Raw genomic sequence first — 24,770 nt, forward strand, 5'->3', positions numbered from 1 at the left:
AATAAAAGTCAATATTTCATTTTTAAACAAGCCTCCCGATAGCATAATTCAACATATTCAAAAAAAAATTAAGCTAAAGATGCTAAATCTAAGGATTAATCAAAACTAGAATTCACCCATATTAAATGCATTTTTTTTTTTTGTATTGCAGATGAGCATCCATTCTTCCATGGATGACATACAGGATGTTTTATGATATCTCTCCCTATTACAAAATAGTATAAGACAGACTTATATAAATACATTTAGAAGGATTAGATAAATTCAGAAAAATTGAATCAAAATTTTTTTTATGATAAATGTATTTCTTATTTTATTTTACAATGTTATTGGTTGAGTCTACTTCGAAAAAGGTTTGTTTTTCACAATGCGCTGTAAATGATGTTTTCTTTGGTATACAAAGAGATTGTATATATATGGCTATGGGCTTAAAGTTCAGATCACTGTAACACTAATTAATTTAATTCTCGCTGAGTATCAAACTGTTGTTCAAACTTTAATGATTTCTTTATATGATTTGAACTCCTTTTTTCATCATCCTGATATCAGTTTGGTGATTGGCATTCAAAGTACAGCGTTTTAGACAGAGACATCAAAATTTCAGTACGTTTATGATGTCATATATGACATTATTACGTTGAAAAAAATTCCTGAAATTTTTCTAAGATGTAAAAATCTTTCTTTCTTCTTCGGGATAATGTTCTATTTAAATATGATTCACATTAAAGAATTTACAGGCAACTGTAATGGAGGCAGATATAAAACACCATGTTCATGAACTAAAGTACGTCTAAAATATGCATCGAACGCAAGACTCACTGGATTGTTAAAAGTCAATTTTACCTCACAAGTAGACTTTAAATATATCTGTTAATGGAAGCTTTGTCATGCATCTTAATTTACTCAATTCATTTATCTGTCAATAGTTTAACTGCAACTTGTGCGAAACCTATACATGTCCTATGTTTTTCAATGTTCGCAAGATATGTTTTAATGTGTATACATTGTAATTTCTTTTCATTAAAAACCCTTTTGTTTCTTGTGTTATTTCTTGCATTTCTTAGCGTAGGTCAATCTTAATGGCTATATTTTTAATGAAACATAAATTATATCTTTATAACTCTTCTTGATTCACTTGGAACTAATTTAACGTAGCAACTTCTATTCATGATTGATTAAAAGTACGTGTATATTGTCTGGCAGATTTTTATGGACCAGAATATTGAAATATGCATTTTTCAAATTTATTTATAAATTTTATTTTTTATCTATTTTAATTATTTATTTTTTTTAATTTATTTTATTATTTTTTTTTGGGGGGGGGGGGGTAACCGTACTTTGAATACGTTTATTCATTTATTCAGCATATGGATCACAAAATGAACTGTTAAATTTTTACGCAGGTCTTAAAGTATTTTAGAATCTTACAAAATTCAAAACTACATATGTCAATTAATATTTCATCATTGACACCCCCACCCAATACCATTTTATACACAATTTAGAAAACTAAAGTCTCACTAAGGTAGCTTTTTGCTATCGAGTTTTCTTTTTTCTTTCTTTGCTTGTCTTGCATTGCATCACCTTTATTTTTTGGACATTTTCATCTTCAAGTTTTTGCTTATAAATTAATAACAAGTTTGTTTTCAAACTGAAATGAATATCAACTTTTCGCAGATAAATCACAAGATAATCGAATATAAGTAGCAAAATAATCGAATAAGAATCACAATTTTTGGCATATAAATACATATAATACAATAACTTTTGTCTGTAAAATTTATGTCAACTTTTCAAACAAAAATTACAAAGATTTTGCATAAAAATAATAAGATTCGCATAAAAAAAAATAGTTAACGAATATGAATTATAATTATCGAAAATAAACCAAAAGATTGAGAATATGAATAGCAAGACGATTTTAGAGAGACCTGAGTCAAAGGCACAGGAATAAACTCAACACTTTTGTATAAAGGTTTATAGCTTCAAGGATAATGACCTTGACCCAATTTTTGCTAATTCTGAAATACACTTGCATGGGTGCAATGCAAGGGTGATAATCGCGGTATAACATATAGCGCTTGTTTAGCAACTCTCTTGTTTATACATTATGTAACTCATTAGTTATGCATTAAATAAAATGAGGTTTCTCGGTGCCGCCTTAGCCTGTGAAAACCAAACTTTAATAAGCTAGTTCTACTAAACTTATTTTCACAGTCTTTTCCTGTTGGTGAACATTTTTTTCCGCGAGGCTGGGTGTTACCATTCTTTCAATAACCCTCGGAGTTTTCCCTACGATTATATGCCCTCGCGATTTATAATTGAAAACATTAAGAACCATTCTCTGTAAAGAATTTAAAATTTTAATTTTATATAGGAGCTGTGGCACGCATAGTCTCAGAATTTCTCAAAACTCTCTATGATAAAAGTCTTTGATACCGTAAACTCAAATCAGGCAAAAATTGGTTGCTACGGGTCATGGTTACCATAGCAACATGTCTTACAGTTTGAAAAATGGCATTTTTCAACATGTTCAGAGTCCCACAGTTAACGTTTGCAGCAAAGCAAAAGAGTGGCAATGAATGTTTCTGAAAGTTGAAGGCCTGGTGTCTTAAATGCATGATAAACATGTTTGGTAAATCAACTATTACATACGTAACTATGGAAACAAAATATTCAAAAGTAATAATTTTGTTCATTGAATTTTATAAAGTCATACACTTAAAGGACTTATCGCATATTTCTAAATTATTTGAAATTAAAAGCGTAAAACGTTCCTTATGACCACAGTTTTAAATTTTGTGTTTTTACTGCGGATAAACCGCGGTAATTAACCAATTATTGACTTAAATGAAAACCCCTGAATTAAAAATCTAAGTTGATTAGATAGCGATCACGTGACCCTGTGACGTCAAAGGCGACAATGGCTGATCAGCTCTTCACGTTAATCTTACTAAAATATACGCGATAAAACCTGAATTTTCTGCGTTGTGGACGACCAAATCACTGATTTTATCGATATGAAATTGAATATCCAACCTTATATTTAAGAATTGTCAGCAAGAAATAATCTGAAAAATCTGTTAACATTGTAAAAATAGCAGCGACGATATCGAAGGAGACGCGGCAAAAACGAAGATACTCGCCATCACAATTTGATTTGTCATCTTATCACATGTATTAACTTATTTGATTCATAAATTTAATATTGTATAACTTTGTTATTCTTCGTTTTTAGCATAACATTGATTTACTTATGTTTTGTAAAGGATGGCGGTCTTGAAAAATAATTTTCCGATCACGAAACATTGCCGTAATCGGAGCTGTACAGATTCAAAATGTTTCGAATAAAAAACGAAAATATCCCAAAAGCCTTATACCTTAGAACTAGTTAATGTTTCTATAGTAATTAAAAAGCACACTACAGCAATTAATTCTTTCAGCATTTTTTGTAATTAAGCTGCATTTGTCGTTGATAATTCCGTTATTATAGTGTGCATATTCTCATCTCTCTATCACTGAATTGTCGTCTATGACGTCAGAGCTGTATTTCGCCGAAATCCGACTGAAATATGCATATTGCCGTAATTGAATTTCAACTCTCAGTATCTCTTAAAACATGCTTTCAACACCGTTTATTGTATTCAGTATTTTAATAAACAAGGTGGTACATAATATTTTTCATAAAATTACGATTTTTGAAAAATCATGCGATAAATCCTTTAAGAATAAAAACAATTATAGGTTGAAATGCAAGCAAATAATAGACAAGAGATCCTTGTAACATATACCAAGGACGAAATATGATATTTCCTATAGGTTGGCAATGGTTGCCATGGTTTTAAATATCACGAAGGGATTTTAAATTTACTCTCTTAGTGTTTTAATCTTATCCTATCTTTTTAAAAAGCATATTTCTATATAAGCGATGATCAATTTTTAAAGGCGTTGGTGTGACCCTAATTTTCACATTTCAAAAAATTCAAATTCAATTCTTTAAATTGAGCGTTGCTATGGAAATAAGGCGAAAAAACATGCATAAAAATCTGAAAAATACTCTGTTTCCTTGAATACGTACCCTTGTATGTAGATTCCCAAAACTTTAATGATTGATATATATGAACAACTTATCTGACTCAATTTTGACTACCACCCAATCTCTAAATGGATGTTTGTTTTTTTTAGTCTTTATTAAGGCTCAAGAAAAATTCAAAATAGCTGAAAATCACAATTTTTTCAACTTTTCTGGCTGTTACCATGGCAATCAAGACACATAGTAACGAAATTTTATTTGACATATGTTTCTGGTGTCAAGTTGTAACCAGAATTACTGAAGATAAGACTGTAGCTCTACTGGTCTGTACGTATAACAAAGTAGCACTTGGATTTGAAACTTTGCAACATGCAACAATAAATAGAATTATGTATCTTAATGTAGTCTACTTCTGTGCCAAGTTATTTTGAAATCAAAGGAAAACTCTAGGAGGAGTAGCGTTTTGAAAGTATTTCACTGAAATTTCTATTTTTAGTAACCATGACAACACCATTCACTGAAATCAAAAACCGAAATACATATTATGTATCGTAGTGTATTCTAATTGTGTGCCAAATTAGATTGAAATCAGACGAAAACTGTAGGAGGAGTAACGTTTTAAAGGAATTTCACAGAAATTTCTATTTTTAGTAACCATGGCAACACCGTTCATCGAAATCAAAAACCGATGCATAAAATTATGTATTTTAGTATAGTCTTCTTGTGTGCCAGATTATATTAAAAGCAGACTAAAACTGTAGCAGGAGTAGCATTTTAAAGTAATTTCACAGAAATTACTATTTTTAGTAACCAGGGCAACACCATTCATTGAAATCAAAAACTGATGCACTACGTAATGTATCTTAGTGTAGTCTACTTCTCTGCCAAGTTATATTAAAATCAGACCAAAACTGTAGGAGGAGAAGTGTTTTTAAGGAATTTCACAGAAATTTCTATTTTAGTAACCATGGCAACACCGTTCATCGAAATAAAAAACAATGCACTAAAATAAGTATCTAATTGAAGTCCACTTGTGTGCCAAGTTATATTAAAATCAGACCAAAACTGTAGGGGGAGTAGCATTTTAAAGGAACTTCACAGAAAATTCTATTTTTAGTAACCATGGCAACACCGTTCATCGAAATCAAAAAACCGATGCACTAAATTATGAATGATAGTGCAGTCTACTTGTGAGCCAAGTTATTTTGAAATCAGACTAAAACTGTAGATGGAGTAGAGTTTTAAAGGAATTTCACAGAAATTTCTATTTTCAGTAACCATGGCAACACCATTCATCGAAATCAAAAAACCGATGCACTTAATTATGTATCTTAGTGTATCCTACTTGTGTGCCAAGTTATATTGAAATCAGACCAAAACTGTAGGAGGAGTAGCATTTTAAAGGAATTTCACAGAAATTTCTATTTTCAGTAACCATGGCAACACCGTTCATCGAAATCAAAAAACCGATGCACTTAATTATGTATCTTAGTGTATCCTACTTGTGTGCCAAGTTATATCGAAATCAGACCAAAACTGTAGGAGGAGTAGCGTTTTAAAGGATTTTTACAGAAATTTTATTTTTAGTAACCATGGCAACACCGTTCATTGAAATCAAAAACCGATCCACTAAATTATGTATCTTAGTGTAGTCTACTTCTCTGCCAAGTTATATTAAAATCAGACCAAAACTGTAGGAGGAGTAGCGTTTTAATCTATTTTTAGTAACATGGCAACACCGTTCATTGATATCAAAAACCGATGCACTACTTGTGTATCCTACTTGTGTGCCAAGTTATATTGAAATCAGACGAAAACTGTCGGAGGAGTAGCGTTTTAAAGGAACTTCACAGAAATTTCTATTTTTAGTAACCATGGCAACACCATTCATTGAAATCAAAAACCGATGCATTAAATTATGTATCTTAGTGTAGTCTACTTGTGTGCCAAGTTATATTGAAATCAGACCAAAACTGTAGGAGGAGTAACGTTTAAAAGGAATTTCACAGAAATTTCTATTTTTAGTAACCATGGCAACACCGTTCATTGATATTAAAAACTGATGCACTAAATCATGTATCTTAGTGTAGTCTACTTGTGTGCCAAGTTATATTGAAATCAGACCAAAACTGTAGGAGGAGTAGCGTTTTGAAAAATTGTTTACAGACAGACGGACGGACACCTTACTATCGCATAAGCTCTTCTGGCCCCGGGATCATGAAACGTCTTAAGCTTAAGTCAAAGTTTTTATGTTGTACTAAAATCTATACTTATAAATTAATAAATTTTGCAAATAAACTCTGAAACAGGTGCACCAGAGATCGTACTCTAACAATACACTATATACAAGATGATGTCCGTAAACTATATTTAGATTTCACTCGCATAGTTAGTATCATACATTAAATTAAAAGTCTACTTTAATTTTTTATAACCTGCCATGAAATAGCTAAAACATGAGTACGGTGGCGTTTCCGGTTGGCGGATCTAAGTTACTGTAAATATTTAGTGAAACTGACAACAAGCAATCGTTTATTTATTTCATAAAACGTCATCAATGAATTATTCAATCAAAACTTGATTTAAATGATATAAAAGAAATAAGTTGTGATAACCGATTAAAAAGGGAAATGTGCAAATTATTTTCGTCATTCACCAATCTTAATATTGACGGAAACTTCTAGAACAACATATAGTATCGAGCCCGATGTTAATAGAAAAACGAGGCGATAATAGCTGAATGAACATAAAAAAAAAAGCTTTCGTGTGAATGTCATTGAAAATTCAAATAATGGTAAATCATTGATAACACTATAAGTTGTAAATATGTTTATATATCGAAAGACTATTACATATATAGAAGGTTTTCCTAATAAATTTATCGGTAAAATTTGTAAATATTCCTTACTGAGAGCCCCGAAGTACAATTTGTACTTCGTAATAAACTTGCTTACATAAAAAGAGAAAAAAATTGATGAATAAGGTATTGTTCAAATACAATCAAAGGTGTAAAATTTTGTGCTTTATTCAATATATTCAGTTTTTTTTTTCTTCTGAATAGTCTTTTTTATCAAATACTTGGCCTATGCATAGGGCGTTAAAAGTTAATTTTTGCACAAGTACTTAGGTCTTGGTTTATAAATATGTATGTACCTTATTAATATGTAAAAAAAAAAAAAAAAAGTAAAGTACATTTTTTACATATCAATAAGGTACATCTTTATTTATAAACTAAGACCCACGTACCTGGGAACTTTTAAACCCCCCCCCCCCCCCCCAAATCAATTTATCAGTAAAATGTGCATATTCGCTGCTTTTATCCCTGACGGAAATGAAATAAAGGCATCTGATGTACAATATCCATAATGTAGTATAACAGGTTTCACAATAAACGTCAATTTATGACATTGTTATTTTTTCAAGTTTTTACAAAAAAAGTTTGGGGGGGGGGAGGAAACGTTCATCTACTTCTTGCGGGATTTTGAAGTTTTTCTTCCTGCTATAAGCCTGTAGGCTGTCAGTAGTAACTACAATATGTTTTCTGTCGGTAGTGGTTTGAATTCAATTCCCCGCCCTTGTGCGGGATTTCATCTAGTGTTATAGAAATCAAGCAAACCAAAATTAAACTATATTTCAAATTGCTCCAAAAGTGTTGTTATCCGTAAATTTAGAAATTAACTCAATAATTATTATACATTTTACAGGCGATTGAAAATTGGACTTAAGTCCAAGTCTGTTTCACGATCCTGGGGACTGCTCTCTGACCAATAGAGCAAAAAATGGGCAAAGTTTCATCAAAATTGGTGACCATGCGTGGCAAAGAAGTTTAAGTGGTTACAGAGAATCGCTATTAATAGTTCCAAACATAACAGTGACTGTTCATTCTTTTAACCTGACCAATACATCTTCCTTGAACATTTTTTCCTGGAAAATTAGTTACCAAGGCTATGCTTAAAATGAACTAGATAAACTCTGTACACACATTTATATCATATGACTCGCTCGTCAAAAATCCAAGACAAAAAAATCATTCTCCACAAGTGTTTAAAGCTTCTTAAATAACAGAAGAAAGAATACTTTTTAGTTACTACGTTTATTGTTAAAATGAAGGTATTAGCACAATTTTAAAATATTACAAAGACAACACGAGAAGACATCAGTATAAAAAAAACTTGTGCTCAGTTTTTTAATTTTCTCAAAAGAATATAGAGAGAAAGAAGACAGTCAAGAAATACTTATAAAAACACTGCTGCACATAAAAACACAAAATTTCCCTGACTGTTCATGATTCAATGATGATCAGCATGGCTTGATGCAAGAAACAAACAGAAATCTTGATTAATCTTTTTTTTTTGAATCACTAAGTTTCTTTTTTCACCCCTTCAAATTTAAATCAGAATTGCTTTATGAACGTCTTTGAAATATGCATCATGCAACAACTTTGGTAATTTTCACCCAAAAGACACACCTGTCATAGAATATCTTTCTCGAAAAGTGCCCAGTGGTCAACAATTCAAGTATGAATCAAATTGTGATATATAACAGAAACACACAATGAGAATTTTTTGGAATGAAAATTACAAAATACCATGCCATAATGTCCTGAAAATGTCTGCTGCATTCATGATAAAAATTTCAATGTCTATATGAAAATAAGTTTTTATGATTACACAGAGGTGAGATCATGCACGTTCTCCCCGAATCCTCCTTGCCAACTGAATGTCTTTCGGCATGATTGTGACTCTCTTTGCATGGATGGCGCACAAGTTAGTGTCTTCAAATAATCCGACAAGATAAGCTTCACTGGCCTCCTGAAAACAAATATCAGAAAACTGAACAGCCCTGCTGAAATATATCCTAAATAACTAATTCGTTGAATCAATTTTTTTTTTTAATTATATATTTAAATTATTGCATTTCTCGATTTTACACACGTTATAATACATAGAGTAATCACGAGCTCTTAAATTTTATAGCAATAGTCAATTTTCATCTACAAAATTCAAGATGATCACTTACTTGAAGAGCTCCAATAGCTGCACTCTGGAATCTCAAGTCAGTTTTGAAGTCTTGGGCGATTTCTCTTACAAGACGCTGGAAAGGCAATTTCCTGATGAGCAACTCGGTGGATTTCTGGTACCTCCTGATTTCTCTGAGAGCGACTGTTCCGGGCCTGTACCTATGTGGTTTTTTCACTCCACCAGTTGAGGGGGCACTTTTACGGGCAGCCTTTGTAGCCAATTGTTTACGAGGAGCCTTACCTCCTGTACTTTTACGAGCTGTTTGCTTTGTACGAGCCATTCTGAAAAACATCAATAATCAGAAATTACTTGCGAAAATGCTGAACTGATGCACTCGTTCGCTGTTGTGCAAGAATTTCTATTTATGACTAGGGGGATTCCCTAAAACTTTGTACGAAATTTCGTGAAATTGGAACTTTTCAAATGAACTCATTGCACTTGGGAATAAGTACGAGGTCACTCAATAGTAAATGTTATGAATTTATGGGGATGTCTTTATGATACCTCACACATTGTTTATTTATAGCTCCGAAAAATGGCGGTCAAATCATACATGGCTTCACTTTTCTTTGTTCTGGACTTCTTAGCTTATTTTATGGCTTTCAAACAAGTACACGAAACAAATGTTTGACATTTTGATAATTTGTACTTTCTTTGAAAAAAATATTTATGTAAAAACTTCGAATTCCTCCCTTACCTGTCAAAACTGTCTACTTCTCAACGCTTACTAAAAACTTCCGACTCACAACGATGAATAAATTATTTCTAACGAACTACTTCGTATGTTATCTAAAACGTCATTAGTTGGCGCTAACCTCCAACCTCAACTTCGATTGGTCAAATTTGAAAATAACTCATTGGGCGACCTTTACGATGACCTCAAAAATTATTGGTTCAATTTGAAGAGCTTTGATTGGCTGAAGCGAGAACATATTTCAATCCACCTAGTGTGTTCAGAAATTTACACTTCAAAAAAAAAAGGGGGGATACTTTTAGAAATAAAAACGTTTTGTTTTGCACAAGCAAGCAAAAATATGGACATAAAATTGAATTTAAATGTTTTGTTCAAAGCGAAAAGGAAACTTAACATGGAACTTACAACCAAAAGTTCAAGTTCAGTCAAATTTGATTTTGATACGAGTTCCATATTTGATATTGTATCTATTCCACTGAAATATGAAAAAAAAAAAGATTACGCTGTAGTTTGCTATTTTCATACTATAATGTCATGCCTAATTGTAATATTGAAATTGTGGCTCATGTTTAAGAATCACAATTGAAAAAAAAAATGAATTGACTTATTTTTAAGCTGAACGATTAATTAGGGAATAACTGAAATACCGAGACGTGACAGTGTCGAATCTGAAAAAAAATCCTATGAAATATTTAACTGTAACTTACATACCAACAAATAATCAATAATTACAGTACTAATTTACTATGATTTACATAAATTTGGGTAAATCTGGGTAAAATGCTGTGGATTTTATTTTTTCACCATTGGATCCGCCCCTCTCAAGTAAAGCATTTAAACTTATTTAGAGCAGCAAAATTACATTCTTACGCTTTATTCATTTATTTTGAATATTTATTTAATTTTAAATTTTTAGTTTAGTTTTTTTTTTTTTTTTTTTTTTTTTTTTTTATTTATTTATTTATTTATTTATTTATGTATTTATTTATTTATTTATTTATTTATTTGTTATTTGTTTTTTGTTTTTTTGTTGTTGCTGTTTTGATTTCCAAAATTTACATTTTGTTAAGCGCTCTTTTCATGCATGTAACATGCACGACAAGGTATACAGGGTCAGTACATGGTTTCTTCTCTTCCAGTGTCAGATACGAGTTCCTATAAACCTCTTTAAGAAAGTCATCAATAGAGGTTCTTTTTTCTCTATTTCAAAGAAATGACGAAGTTTACCGTGTTTCCAATAAGAAATTTATTCCTTATTTGTTTTCCTGTTTCTTAGCAGACAATTTATACAATATGAGTTTATATTATGACTTGCGTTACTAGTATTTTGGAATGGATATGTCTCCCCAGCGCATCTCCTACTATAGTAAAACCAGCGCCCCACTTCCCGAGAAAAGGTAAAATCAATGTCACATCATGCGTGGATCCGGAATTCTTTGGGGGGGGGTCAGTCTACGTCCACTCAAAAAAAAAAAATCCTACACACATTTTTTGGACAAGCAAATTAAATCAAAAATAATAAAAATTCAATTCAATTCAATTAAAAAAAAAATTAAATTAAAACAAACAAACAAACAAAAAAATCTAATCAACTTCTTCTCCGAACCCTGGGCTGGGGGTTACTTTTCCTTCACACCCTTGTCTCTCCTTCAGTTTTTACCAGGGGTCCGTATTTTTCTAGGGGGTTCAAATCCATTCCTTGCTTACTTTAACATATAGATTTATAGCTCTGAATATCACGTGTGTGTGTGTGTGTGGGGGGGGGGGGTCCCGACCCCTCCTTCCCTCGATCCGCGCCTGCACATACATATAACACAATACCTAATTTAACATCAGCCCATCTAGAAGCGTGGGGTAGGTAATACTACTTGTAGAGTACAGAAGCCTTCAGTATCGAGGAAATGTTGCATGGTATTTTCCTTTCTAGAACTCACTGATTGGAGATTTTTATCATCATATCATAATCATATAATCATTATATAAGCCATTTTTCATTCTACGAGCACTTTAAAATGCATGTAGTACAAACCTTAACAATATTTCTCGAGCTTCATTTGGAAGTGACAAAGGATTTTTTATTAACTCGTATACTATGCAAAATTTACATTTACCTACCCCTTCTTGCAGATATGAATTTGTTAACCCCCCCCCCCCCCCGGGAAAAGGACGAGGTCTCAAAAGAGGATTAACAGATAACGTCATAGGTTATTACTTTGTTGATGATCTGAAACACAGAAAGTCCTTTATTTCAGTTGATTAATCTTCAAGGAGGAAAGGGGATTGAATAAAAAGAATGAAAAAGTTGCATAAACAGTGTATTTGACTAACTAAATATCTGAAGAAATGCTTAGACTGTAATAATTTTCTGACCGTCACCTTCCCAATTCTCATTTTAGTTTACCTTCTGTCAAAGAAAGTGAAACTGTTCACATTTTTTTTTATCATAACTGATGTAGTAACACAAATCAGAACCCCCGATTCAGTTGTGAAGAATTTAAAAAGAAAAATGTAAATACACCCTTCCTCATTAAAATTTGTAATTTGTTGTCTATTTTCACATCTGTTTCTTACCTGGATGTTTTACTGACTACAGACGAAAAGGGCAAACTATAACAACTACGTAAAATGTATGACAAACGAGATGACTTTCCTTACTTATGTAGTAATAATCCACTTTCATCTGCGTCTCCCAACTTATTCGATACTCAAGACCATGCTCCGGGTATGATCATTTTTTAACTGACAGATAAGTTGATGTTACAGGGATTTCAACAACCTCGTTTAAAGTCAGCATTCCGTAAATTCTAAGGTCGTTGTAATGAACTTGTTAGCAAATATAACCTCTCATTGGGTCGTTTTTGGCTGACGTTTTTCATTACATACCAATTGTTAGGCCATTGTTTTTATACTTAATTTGGCTATGGAATATTCCATCGGCCTAATCAATACTTAGGGCTCACGGCGGGTGTGACTGTCGACAGGGGATGCTTACTCCTCTTAGACACCTGATTCTACCTCTGGAATTTCAGGGGGTTCGTGTTTTATGCCCTGTTCACAGAATTAAATTGTTTGTGGATTTGTTGAGATCGATCACTGTTCATTATCTTAACCTTTTTCATTCACTATACAATTTAAAGAACCCCACCCCAACACCAGAACCTCCGACCCTGCGGCCATGAATTTCACAATTTTGGAAGAGGCACCCTTGTTCATCATAACCACACACTTAGTTTGTCTGTTAAATACCCAGAAGCAGAGAAGATTTTCAAAGAATATAAATGCATTTTCACCCCACCCTAACACCAAAAACCCTTAAAGATTTGAAGTTAGTATTTTCTCAAGTTTTCGGTATAATATCATGACTTATATGTTGCTATAGTATTTCAAACGGAAATAAAACAAAAAACGTATTTTATCTGGAAATTATTGAAACTACAAATTTCGGGATGCGTTTGATTGATACATCCTAGCACTTTCATAAAGCAAACTTTATCCTTAATACTTTAGAAAAGTAAAATTTTTGTTGTGTATTAATGAAATATATTCAAACTATAATCCAGAAAATTCAGAGTAGAAATGTAAGAGAGCAAAACCAACTCACCAGTATTGTCAGTCCGTGCTCAGTGATGTGTACAGAGTTTAACAAATTGAACACAACTGGTGAAACATTAACAATAACAGAGCTTGTGCCCTGTTTACAAAAACAGTTTATGTTTCACGGGTGTGTTCAATTTGTTAGACTCTGCACACATCACTGAGCATGGACTGACAACTGGTGAGTTAGTTTTGCTTTCTCACATTTCTACTCTTTATTTTCTGGATTATAGTTTAATATTTTTCATTAATGTGGATTCGGAACATCTAATTTTAATTAGATTGTAGAAGTCGGCATCGCATGATTGGCAATGGCATTTTCTTATTCTTAAGGTCAAGGAAAAAGATAATGACCTTGAACTGACCTTGGTTTTTAAAATAAAACGGGTCAAATTTAATCTAATTGATACCATCCCTTAATGATAATGTCTTCCTGAATCTAGGAAAATTTCATTGATTTTTAAATACAAGAAATATGAGAAGAATCCCTCCTTAACAATGTGTTAATCCTGATCTCTTCAAAAAATATATTTTGAAATATTTATTGATCTGACTCCATAACTTTCATGTTTATTAAGCTAGTACTAACATTATTTGTTGCATAAAAATAACAACTCTAAAATAGGTTGTCCAAAGAGGTGTATGACACAATTTGATATCAAGTTCACAGATGTCATGTGCAATGAAGCGTGACTAATCCGATGGGTTGTCTACTGTGGGTTAAAATTCAGGAAATAATCAAACCGCATTTTGTATACATGCAGTATTTACGGCTTCTACAAAGAATTATAAATTTCTTAGTGTTAATAAATGCATATCATGCATTTATAGCTACATTTCAGTAGTCAGAGTTGGGCATGCAACATCATGATCAGCCATTTAAATGGTAAATAAGGGTAAAACAAAAGCTGATACATAAAGTACTAAAAAAAAAACCCAAAGATTAATTAAAAAAAAAAAACCCAGAGAAGTCTTTTATTTCTTCTTAGTTAAATGCTCATTTTTTTTTTCAAATTCTTTAAAGTTTTGGCCAAGCAGTCTTGAAAAACAACTTAATATTAAAGGAAAGACTACATACTATAATAAAACAACACATCAGCAGAGCCGGACAAATCCCATTGCCAGACACCCGAGCTAATGAATTTTATGGTTGGGCAAATGAATTTCTATTGACCCCTTGCATGAGGGCAAGTGATTTTTTCAACCTAAAAATGTCTTAGTTTTACATCTGGACACAGGGGCTTGTCATGATCTATTTGTGTTCTGTGTGGGGCAAGTAAAATCTATTTGTCAGCCCCTGCACCATACCATGCTACAAAACAATTTGATTAAAAGTATCATTTCTGCAAATAAAAAAAAAGACAATTGTTTCTTCTTTCATTATATTACTATTTGCTCAGACTGAAAAAAGCAAAGTAGATTTCATGTCATGTTACAGTACAAATGTATCATAGGTGGGTCATTCATGTCCTAAGTACAATAGCTTTGTTGTGGTTTTGGTTCCCAATGTATCTTTGAATCATGTCTTGAAAGAATGATAAAAATTACAAACTCTTTATTCAAATTTTCATAAGTTGACTGATTTTGAACAGTTGTCAATGAAACAAAACTATTGATTATCAGTCAACAAAGCGTCATTTACATAATCATTTTATACATATATCATTTACATACTGTACATATGCACACATTCAATTATTTCTCAGTTCCTCACTGATCTTAAAACTTGCTATAACATGCATGCTGTGTATGTGACAAGGAATCTATATGTTTTTTATCCTTGGCTCTCTATACTATTTTCCAGAACGAACTTATTCAATTCTGTACAAAGATGACATTAACTTCAAATTGTTCATGAAATTATAGGACAACAAATATACATCAGAAACTGAATTATGCAAAAACTACTGAATTATATTCATTATAAACTTTACTTCTTCAAACAAAAGGTCATTCCAATCCTTCCAATTTGTCTTCATTTTCCTTGATTTCTTTTTGTATATCCACCAATTTCTTCTGATAAAACAAAGTGTCTTGGTGAGTTCCAGTTTGAAGAATGTGAGCTATAGCTTTTATACACATTTTTTCATCAAGTTTTAACAGTCGCAAATTTGATTTAATGTCACTATCATTTTCAGTTTTAAAGGACATGTAGAGGAAATAAACCAGCACACATGACATAAAGGAAATAAATGCATAGCCGGAGGTCGAGTCCATCTCTGATCTGATTTCCTCAAATTCTTTCTTACGAATTTCACCTGTTCTAGCAGAATATCCTCCTTTATCTGTAGATGTCTCACTTTTCTTGAATAAATTCATACTGGTAGTAGATAAAGATCTCTGAAATAGTCTGAAAGAGATAATATATTATTTCAGCATTTTATGATATCTTGATCTGGGCAGATGTATTAAAAGAATAAGATGGCATGTAAAAAATGAAATAAAATGAGGCAACAAACATTTTAACAGAGTTACCGAAAACCATCGGTTCTACCGGCAAAACTGATAGAAAATTGAAATGTCTGATTCAATTCGCTATATCACCAGTTCGCATGACCAATTAATTTCTGCGTGAACAATCCATTTCTTTTTGGAGTTTTCGTTGTACCCGTAAAGTTTGTCTTTTTATCGTAATCTCAAAAAGCCTTTAGCAAGTTACCTATCTAATTAAAATTAGATGTTCCGAATCCACTACCCCTTCTCAAACATCTAACAACATCCCATTAGGGGTCACGTCAGAACGACCTTTCGATTATGAATAAACATAAAAATTTTGGCCAATCATATTCAACCTTCTGTATACGATTCTAAAATTAGTTCCACGGCTACATCTTAACATTATTGATGCTCAGTAGACTGTCTTACGTTGAATTAAAGTAATTTTGGTATAAATTGAACGTATAGTCCGCCAGTCTGGCATTCTTACCTAAATCAGGGACCTATATACTAACTATAGGTCCCTGCCTAAATAATGCAAACGAAAATGCACAAACTACATGTATACGTTTATATATCCCGCACGTCACATTCATATTTAGCACGGTCTTTACCATGCATATTTTGTTTACTACGAAACCCCTCAGGCATTTAGGTTTGGCAGTAAAAAAAAGAAACGCATCCGAACTATAAGCCAAGATTTCAGAGACGGCGATTTCATTGGGTAATCATAAGGTCGCTCTGACGTGACCCCGAATGGGATGTTGTTAGATGTTTGAGAAGCGGTAGCGGATTCAGAACATCTAATTTTAATTAGATTGGCGAGTTACTTTCTGGCAATGCAGCAAAATAAACAGGGGCAGATAATTCTAATCCACACTACTATGAATAATCTAGAGAGTCCCAAATGTCAACATGGATGTAAATTTGAAGCGAGAAAAAAAGTTGAGAAAATGAGTTGAATTTTTGTCATATATGGGTTATTTTTACAGGATAAAAGACATTTATTACATTTTCAACAGTGAAATACTGTTATTTATTTACTGAATAAAAGTGATATTCTGACATAGTGTGAAAGGATATCAAAATGGTATTCTCACAGTGTGAGAATATCAGAAGTGCGGCAAAACTTACGATTTTCCTTCCCTTCCTGAAGAGTGTTTTTAAAAAAATCCCCGGCCTGTTATAAGATAGAGTTAATGAGCCATCATGACGGAGACTAATTGTTATACTGCCAAAGTTTTTCCAAATGTGTCATTAAAAATCCATGTTTACAACGTTTTTCAATCTCGCAATCGCTTAGCTATGACATCTGAACCGCTCAACTATGACGTCACACCCATGACACCATGTTATGAAAAGAAAAAGGGAAAATCAAAGAAAATGTAATAAACAGAAAATTTAATGTTTTGTAGATGAATATGGAATTTATACACAAGCCCAAAAAGGTTTATTAATTGATTAATTAAGTAGTTATTTCCAGTGCAACTCATGTTAAGTTGTATTCTTCATTCTCGCTTTGGAGCAGATCCTTTCCTATTTGCTACATTGCAACTATCCATATATGGGACATATTCTAACTGTGGTTAGGGCTTGTCCTGAGTCACAGTTAGATTATTCTAATTAATTGTACTCTGATCTATTGCATTGTCTCACAATTGGTGTTGTTACGATCCACAGAATCATTTATATGCTCAATCTGAATACTTTCAAGGTCCAGTTAGGTTGGCATTGATATTCTGCAGCAATTTGATGTATACTTTCAGGTGAAATGGACCAATCCCAACCAATATCATATTCTTTTGAATTATATCATGAATTATACTAGAATTTAATTTACTTCGGACTGATAGAACTCATTAAGCCAAATGACTGATAGAATTAGTTGTTTTTCGGAAACTCTGTTTTAATATTTGAAAAATATCAAATGTTTTAGAGAAACTCAGTATCCAAGTACAACAAAGGTTACTTTTTACGTAAGCACCAGAACAGTGTCATTTCTTTTAGTCCAGATGTTTACATTTCTAAAAAGTTATATATGAATATAAGCTCCTAAAGTCGACAAGAAACTACTTGCCTTTTAAGATCCCCTCGAAGAACCGCTCGTGAAGAACGAACAGCTAAGGAGCACATGATGACTTTTCGTTACAGCCAAAGTGAAAGTTTATTACGCAAGATGGTAGAGGACCAGTTTAACGAGGCCTCGTATTACGGCGTACATAAAATGACTTTTTTTTAATTTAATATAACGCTTATCATTAACATACGATCGAAATCAAATTCTAATATCAATAAAAATATCAATGATAGATAAAACCTCAACTTTGATGGACAGCAAATATGATATCATACAATTTAACTCGAATAAATCGAAATAATACAGAACAAGTTAGCAAAAATCTCTTAGGCCCCAGAAAGCGCGCTATGTTGATAAAGTTTAGGTTGTTACTATTTAGGAAATACTGTTCCCCTTCAAGTGCTGATATGGTTAAGGTGCTAAATATCGCTGAGAAAAATGATGCAGCAAAAACTCTTGCAAATGTCATGTCACGAGGGAGTGCCAGAAAGGTGATAAAATTTTAAAAATGATCCTATTGAATTTATAATCTAAATCAGTGATTTTTCTACATTTTTTAAAAAGGGGCCTGGGCCTTTACAATTGGGAAAAATCATCGACATTTGTATCAAATTGGGAAAAATAAAAAATATTGAAATTTAACCTTAATTGCAGGTAAAATGAAATACTGGTATATAAGTAAATGTAACATCATTTATTCAATTTATTTGCTAAAAAATAACAAATTAGACACAGTTCTAAATTCTTAACCTTTTTTTTAATCTTTGAAAGTTGTCATTAATTGTGACCAACCTATATTTCCATTTTTTTTTTTGGCCATAATGGTAGACATAAGAGAAAATCTTTCTCGTAATAGCCATTGAAGATAGACTAATCTGACATGATAAATGACAAATCATTTTTTTTCAAACTAATTATTAAAGCTTTTTTTATGACCCTAGCTAATCATATTGCTGCCATTTCTCTGCAATACTAGTTGCATCTGCCGGATGTAGAAACAGTTTGATTTTTATGGAATCAGGGATGCTTACTGTAGAGTTACTAGTACTTGGATTTACAAATAGAGCTATTGTCACGTGGTCAAGCTGGCTATCTCCAAAAATCACACAAATTCAACTAAGTTTTAATAAATTTATTTACAAAAAAAAAAAAGAATAATAATAATAATAAAGAAGATTTCAAACAGACAACCACACTCTGATCCACACACTCTTCCACACTATTAAACCAAAAAAAAAAAAAAAAAAAAAAATAGCAATTGGTAACCAATAATCAGACAATTAACCAATTAACCCCGGGTATAGATTTCACTCAAAGTATCATTGCCAAACATGTTCACAGATCAATGATTATCCTTGTCATAATCATCAACATCATCTTCGTCAACATCATCATCCTCATCCTCGATGCAGGAATGAAATCATTAGGTTTGCCATTTCGTCAGTGTTCGTATAACGAGCTAATACAATGTTACGTGGATTGACTTATCTGTATCTGTCCACCCCCAGTGAATCTTGTTCCACACACAGCATCCTTCCGGGCCTTAGTCCTGGAACCTTTCGCTGTGTCTCGACGATCCCCTCAGCTTAGTGCATGTATCTAGCACATGTCATACCAGTGTCCTTGACGCTACAATGACGAATATTTTTAAGTCACATGTTTCACTAAATAATGTTTGGCAACACTACTATGTTTGGCAATTCATTCTCATAAATAAATCAATCAATCAATAGGTATAAATTATAATGGTTACCAGTTAACATAAGTCAAAACAAATTATTGCCAACATGGCGCACCTTACTTTCGACTTCCGGTCATTCACTTCCGCCCAGACATTTAAACCAAAATTTAAATGACAAAATATTTCACATAATGTAACAAATCTGAATACAAGAAAATTGCGTACAATAGCACCTTTAAACTCTATCTATATAATACAAAAGCCATTCGAACACTCTCGCTAACCGTCACACCTGACTGAACAACAGGTAAAATTGTGAGAGCTGGCCAAGTTCAGAAATAAGAACGAATACGTATTCAGTAATAAATTTACTTAAAAAAACTATATACATAACGAATATTAATAATATTATAAGTAAATACTTACCACGGACCTGTCTCCGTGCCAAAGTCAAGATACTGATTGTATGGCAGCTATTTGCATGTACACTTAGAAACGTGTCTGCAGCTACGCTTCTCTGCCGGGAATGACCAGGCCTCAATTGTTCTGGTCGGCCAAGCTATTTTGCAAGGGCTTATGGGTAGATGGGGCATAGGGACAAAACGCGGGAAATACAAATAATATGTACAAGTGTAATAGTGATTGTTACAGCTATGTTTTGCCGGTTCACATGCACATTACACTTTCTTACGATGTATTTATACAACAGGTTTGACATGACCATGTGTTTTTCTAAGTCTTGTAAATGCACGATGTAATCTGCTGTTTCTTACTATTATTTTAAGAGTCTGAATGACCGAGAACAATAGCGTTCCATTTTAGATAAGTCGTACGTAAAAAATCCAATATAACAAAAACAACATCGGTTTTGTTTTGGGAAAAAAGCAATAAAAATTGGGGAAAAATTGGTAATTTTTGAGAGGGGAAAGGGCCGATATTCGGACTTAAAGAGGATGTAGAAAAATCACTGTAAATTACAGTGCCTCTGAAGGTAAAAAATTAAAAAAAAAAAAAAACATAAAATGGTGGGACCATTTTGAAATTCTTTTTTTTTTTTTATATTTATTATTTATCTTAAGATGATTTTGCCACAGCAGGGTTGGTCTGTACCCCCAACTTTAAGTAAAACTGCTGAAAAAAAATACTGCGATGACAATTAACAGGTCCAGCACAATCTCTTGATTTAGCTATATAGCTTGATTTAGCTATATAGTTTTATTAAGCTATTCAGAATAGCTTAATTTAGCTATTTTATCACACTTTTTTCTTAAATGAGTTATTTTCTCAGCATGCACAAAAAGTCGCACCTTGGTGCAGTGATAATATTCAACCTTGAACTCTTCTGGAAATAATGCATGTAAAAATCACTCATCAAATTGCATCTCCTTAGTAGACTTTGTACTCAAAGTTCTAAAAGTTTTTGGGCTATGTAAAGTAATTGATACAGTTATTTCTTCATTGAAATTATAAAAGAGGCCAATTGTGGTCAACAAGATGATTGGTAATAATTCAGTACAATGAGAAGCAATCATACTTATCAACGCCTCAACGCACACAAGGTAGTGTACTATTACTCAAACAATGGAAATTCATCTTTTGCTTAAAAGTAATCAAATGCTGCAATGTTAGAATTATCTGTGATTTCGGTTGTTGTTTTGATAGCCCATAGTACATATATGAATAGTCTAATACTTGCGACTTTTTGTCTTTTTCTTACGAAAAACATTTTTCTGAAAAACTGCACATAAATAGCTTTATCAAGCTATTTTGAATAGCTTAATCAAGCTATATAGCTAAATCAAGAGATTGTGCTGGACCTGAGTAAGGCTTTTCCCCCATATAAATTTTTTTTTATGTGGGTTAGTTAATGTCTTAAGTTTGAAAAAAAATTCCTTCAGAAATTAACCTCAGTATGCAGTCTGGTCGAACCCTCAAACGGGGGTATACCTTCAAACGAGGGTTTTCCGTCCCATCATGCAATGCGCAAGAACAGTAACTCTTGCCGTATCCAGTATAAACAAACTTGCTTACATCATCTATCTTAGGAAAAAAGATTGATAATATTGTTATTTCTGCTATGAACTTGGTATAATGTCAATAGAAAAAAATTAACAGTTAAGTTTTCCATAATTTGAATTTATGCCGTCATTTCAAGAAATAATAATTTTGATTTTTTTTTTAAATTATGGAATGTAAAACACGCGGAAAAATATTTTAAGAACGAGGAAAATCTGAATTTAAAATCTAGATTTAAGTAAAATATAGTTGTGCCCCCCCCCCCCCCCCAAACAAACGTATTTATTAAAAAAAGGGGCAAACATTTTATTTAATTCTTATTAGATATTTAAAAAAAGACAATATATATGATAAATTGGATTTAAAATTTTATTTTTAACTGTATTTTTGTTATACTTCCTGAGCATGATTATCGATAATAAAGACCGTCTATGCTAGTCAGAGGAAACACAGACTGAAACCCACGATCATAAATGAATCAATGTTAACACCACATTTTCGAGTATTTTATTATGAAAATAAAAGATATAAGGTAAAATAATATATTTCTTTTATAATTTAAATGGAATATTAGTTATTTTTGTCTGTTTATCAAATATTTTATCCTAAATACCTGGATGTCAAGGAGCAATAGATTGTCAACTTTGCCAGTGAATAAATCCCGATTTGTATAATAAAGTTGTATTTTTGTAAAATACAAACTCTTAAAACACCTTTAATCTACCATTTTCGAGTGGTTTTACATATGCAAAATGATCCGTTACTTTGCACCGGCATTTTTTGTAAACCTCTGTTTTTTGCGTGAAATAAGCACATTTTTAAGCATCTGTGCATGCTCGTACCCCCGATTGGGGGTATGGTTTTCCCATTTCTGTTTACCCCATTTGGGGGTTCGGCCAGACTGGTATGGCTCTTTCTAAACCAAAAGCACCATTTTTAGATTACCTGAGCTGAAAGCACAAGTCACATTTTGTCTGTGGTCCGTCTGTCTGTCTGTAAACTTTTCACATTTTCAACTTCTTCTCAAGAATCACTCTGCCAATTTCAACCAAACTTGCCACAAAGCATCCTTGGGTAAAGGGAATTCATGTTTGTTCAAATGAAGGGCCAAACCCTTTTGAAGGGGAGATAATTGAGAAATAGTGAAAATTTGGTTGTATTTTTAAAAAATCTTCTTCTCAAAAACCATTGGGCCAAAGAAGTTGAAACTTAAAGGAAACCTTCTTTACATAGTGTAGATTCAGATTTTCAAATCATGACCCCTGGGGGTAGGGTGGGGCCACAATGGGCGATTAAAGTTTTACTTAGGAATACATAGGGAAAATCTTGTTTTCAGGAACAAGGAAAGTTATGATTGGTCATATTTGTATGGAAGCATCCTCTGGTGTGTAGATTCAAGTTTATTCAAATCATGACCCCCCAGGAGTATAGAGGGGTCATAAAAGGTGATCTTAGTTAAAGTCAAGATCTAGTAAATGAAAGGTGCCTACAGAGTTCTCAAACTTGAGAAATAAATTCCTTTTATGATGCTTTATAACTTAAGCTTGGTCAAATAAGGTGTTTAGGGACATAATTTGTAGGCAAACAAGAAGAAAAATCATATTTTAAATTGTCATTTTCAATGAAAAATTAAAAAAACCAGTTACGAATATGGGAGTTTTTTCCATATCAGACAAAGGAAATTATCCAGATTGCCTACAGTCTGTCAGAAAATGGTAATTTATATGTTCTTAGCCCCTTCTTTAAAATAATAATAAATTGGATATAGGTATCGAAATTACTTTTCACATGAATTCAGATTGAATTCCATGAAAATGCTTTATTTTCTACAATTTCTATAAGAGACGTAATGTACATGAAAAAGAAAGTTTAAATTGATTTTGACGTCATAATGGACCTAGCACCAAAAAGATAGTCATAAGTTATTTACTATTTCTTGACCTTAAGCAAAGTAATTTAAAGGATATATCAATAAAAATTTTCTTCTTAAGAACAGCATAGCCATTAGTAGTCATACTAATTTTGAAGACTCCTCAGGTGGTGTAGATTCAAGTTTGTTCCAATCCCCCCTGACCTCTTTTATATCTAAGTTTTTTAATACTGAACTAATTTCTGTTTTTTCCTAACCAAAGTACTCAGGTGAGCGATGTGGCCCATGGGCCTCTTGTTTTTTTTATGTTAAAAAAATGCTGATTAGGGATCAAGGGACAGGCCAACATATTAATCAATTTTAGGAAATAAAACTGCACCCCTGCTAATTATGTAAACAATAATGGACTTACTTTTTTTTTTTTTTAAATTTTCAGAGGGAAGGGTTTTCCAAGTTCAACAAGATATATGAGTTTAATTACAACATTTTAAACAAGAACTGTTTAATGATGATGACATCTGTAAGTGGACATCTGTTGGAGCTGGACTTTGTTGGACAATACCGCAAATGGTAATAACAGGATTATCAAATATGAATTAAATACATGTACTACAGTAATATGAGGAATTTCTGCTTGTAAGAATTTATTTAAATTTCTTATTTTGTCAATATTTGCAGAAAAGGTTGGTTTTTACAGAACACACTTGTATATACAAATCTCGATAAGAAGGAGGTAACAATAGTTACCTTCCAATCTTAATTTTATGACAGGAACTTTGATATGGAAACACATATGCTCGTTTTTATATGAAAAAAAATTATTATGAAGAGAGTATACAATTACTTGTGAATACTCTCAAAACATTTGCTGGAGGCTGTCATTAAAAAATTGTTTGATTGATGTACTCTAACTCACATTTTGGGAGGGGGATAGTTGTTTTATTTTATTATTTTCATAATTATCATTAAAATCACAGACTTAGAAATTGATGAACAATGTATACACAGAACTGCTGAACAGATTTAATATTTATTGCTATAAATACTTACAGTCTTAAAAGCGTCTTTGAGAAGTAAAATCCTTAACTTTAAAAATAATACCAAAAATTTGTTTTACCTGTGACCCCCCTCCCCCCAAAAATAATGTTTAAAGTACTGAAAAAATAATCAGGTAGGGGTGTCATCGTGGATTTGACGGGTTGGTCATAGTATGTTACAAATCATTTTTAGCTCATCTCAACGAAGTTGGGGGAGCTAATGTAATACCATCGGCATCAGCGTCCCAGGTTAAAGTTTTTGGAGCAGATTTCTTTTCAAGTACTTCTATGCTCTATATCAATCAGAGATG

The 24,770-nt window shown here is 32.4% G+C and overlaps 3 protein-coding genes across 3 annotated transcripts in view; 1 reads left to right on the top strand and 2 right to left on the bottom strand.

Annotated features, from left to right (window-relative positions):
• Nucleotides 1-8,110: 8,110 nt before the first annotated feature.
• On the bottom strand, nucleotides 8,111-9,368 carry LOC133204384 (histone H3.3A). Its single transcript, XM_061340103.1, has 2 exons — nucleotides 9,053-9,368; nucleotides 8,111-8,844 (listed from the first exon to the last, which is right to left on the bottom strand). The coding sequence occupies exons 1-2, from the start codon at nucleotides 9,344-9,346 to the stop codon at nucleotides 8,716-8,718; spliced, it is 423 nt and encodes a 140-aa protein (XP_061196087.1). The 5' UTR covers nucleotides 9,347-9,368; the 3' UTR covers nucleotides 8,111-8,715.
• A 5,514-nt stretch (nucleotides 9,369-14,882) lies between these two features.
• LOC133204396 (uncharacterized) lies at nucleotides 14,883-17,935 on the bottom strand. Its single transcript, XM_061340118.1, has 2 exons — nucleotides 17,856-17,935; nucleotides 14,883-15,692 (listed from the first exon to the last, which is right to left on the bottom strand). Exons 1-2 carry the CDS (start codon nucleotides 17,909-17,911, stop codon nucleotides 15,293-15,295), a joined length of 456 nt encoding a protein of 151 aa, XP_061196102.1. The 5' UTR covers nucleotides 17,912-17,935; the 3' UTR covers nucleotides 14,883-15,292.
• Nucleotides 17,936-18,195: 260 nt separating this feature from the next.
• LOC133204442 (DNA topoisomerase 3-alpha-like) overlaps nucleotides 18,196-24,770 on the top strand; it is a 40,670-nt gene continuing 34,095 nt past the window's right edge. Inside the window, exons 1-2 of the mRNA XM_061340169.1 lie at nucleotides 18,196-18,346; nucleotides 23,859-23,992. Coding sequence (XP_061196153.1) covers nucleotides 18,203-18,346; nucleotides 23,859-23,992 — 278 coding nt within the window. The 5' untranslated portion in view covers nucleotides 18,196-18,202. The remainder of the gene's footprint in view (nucleotides 18,347-23,858; nucleotides 23,993-24,770) is intronic.

Source organism: Saccostrea echinata, unplaced genomic scaffold (assembly GCF_033153115.1).
Source record: "Saccostrea echinata isolate AGI-Se365-2 ecotype Australia unplaced genomic scaffold, CSIRO_AGI_Sech_v1 ptg000053l, whole genome shotgun sequence".
NCBI classification, from domain to species: Eukaryota; Metazoa; Mollusca; class Bivalvia; order Ostreida; family Ostreidae; genus Saccostrea; species Saccostrea echinata.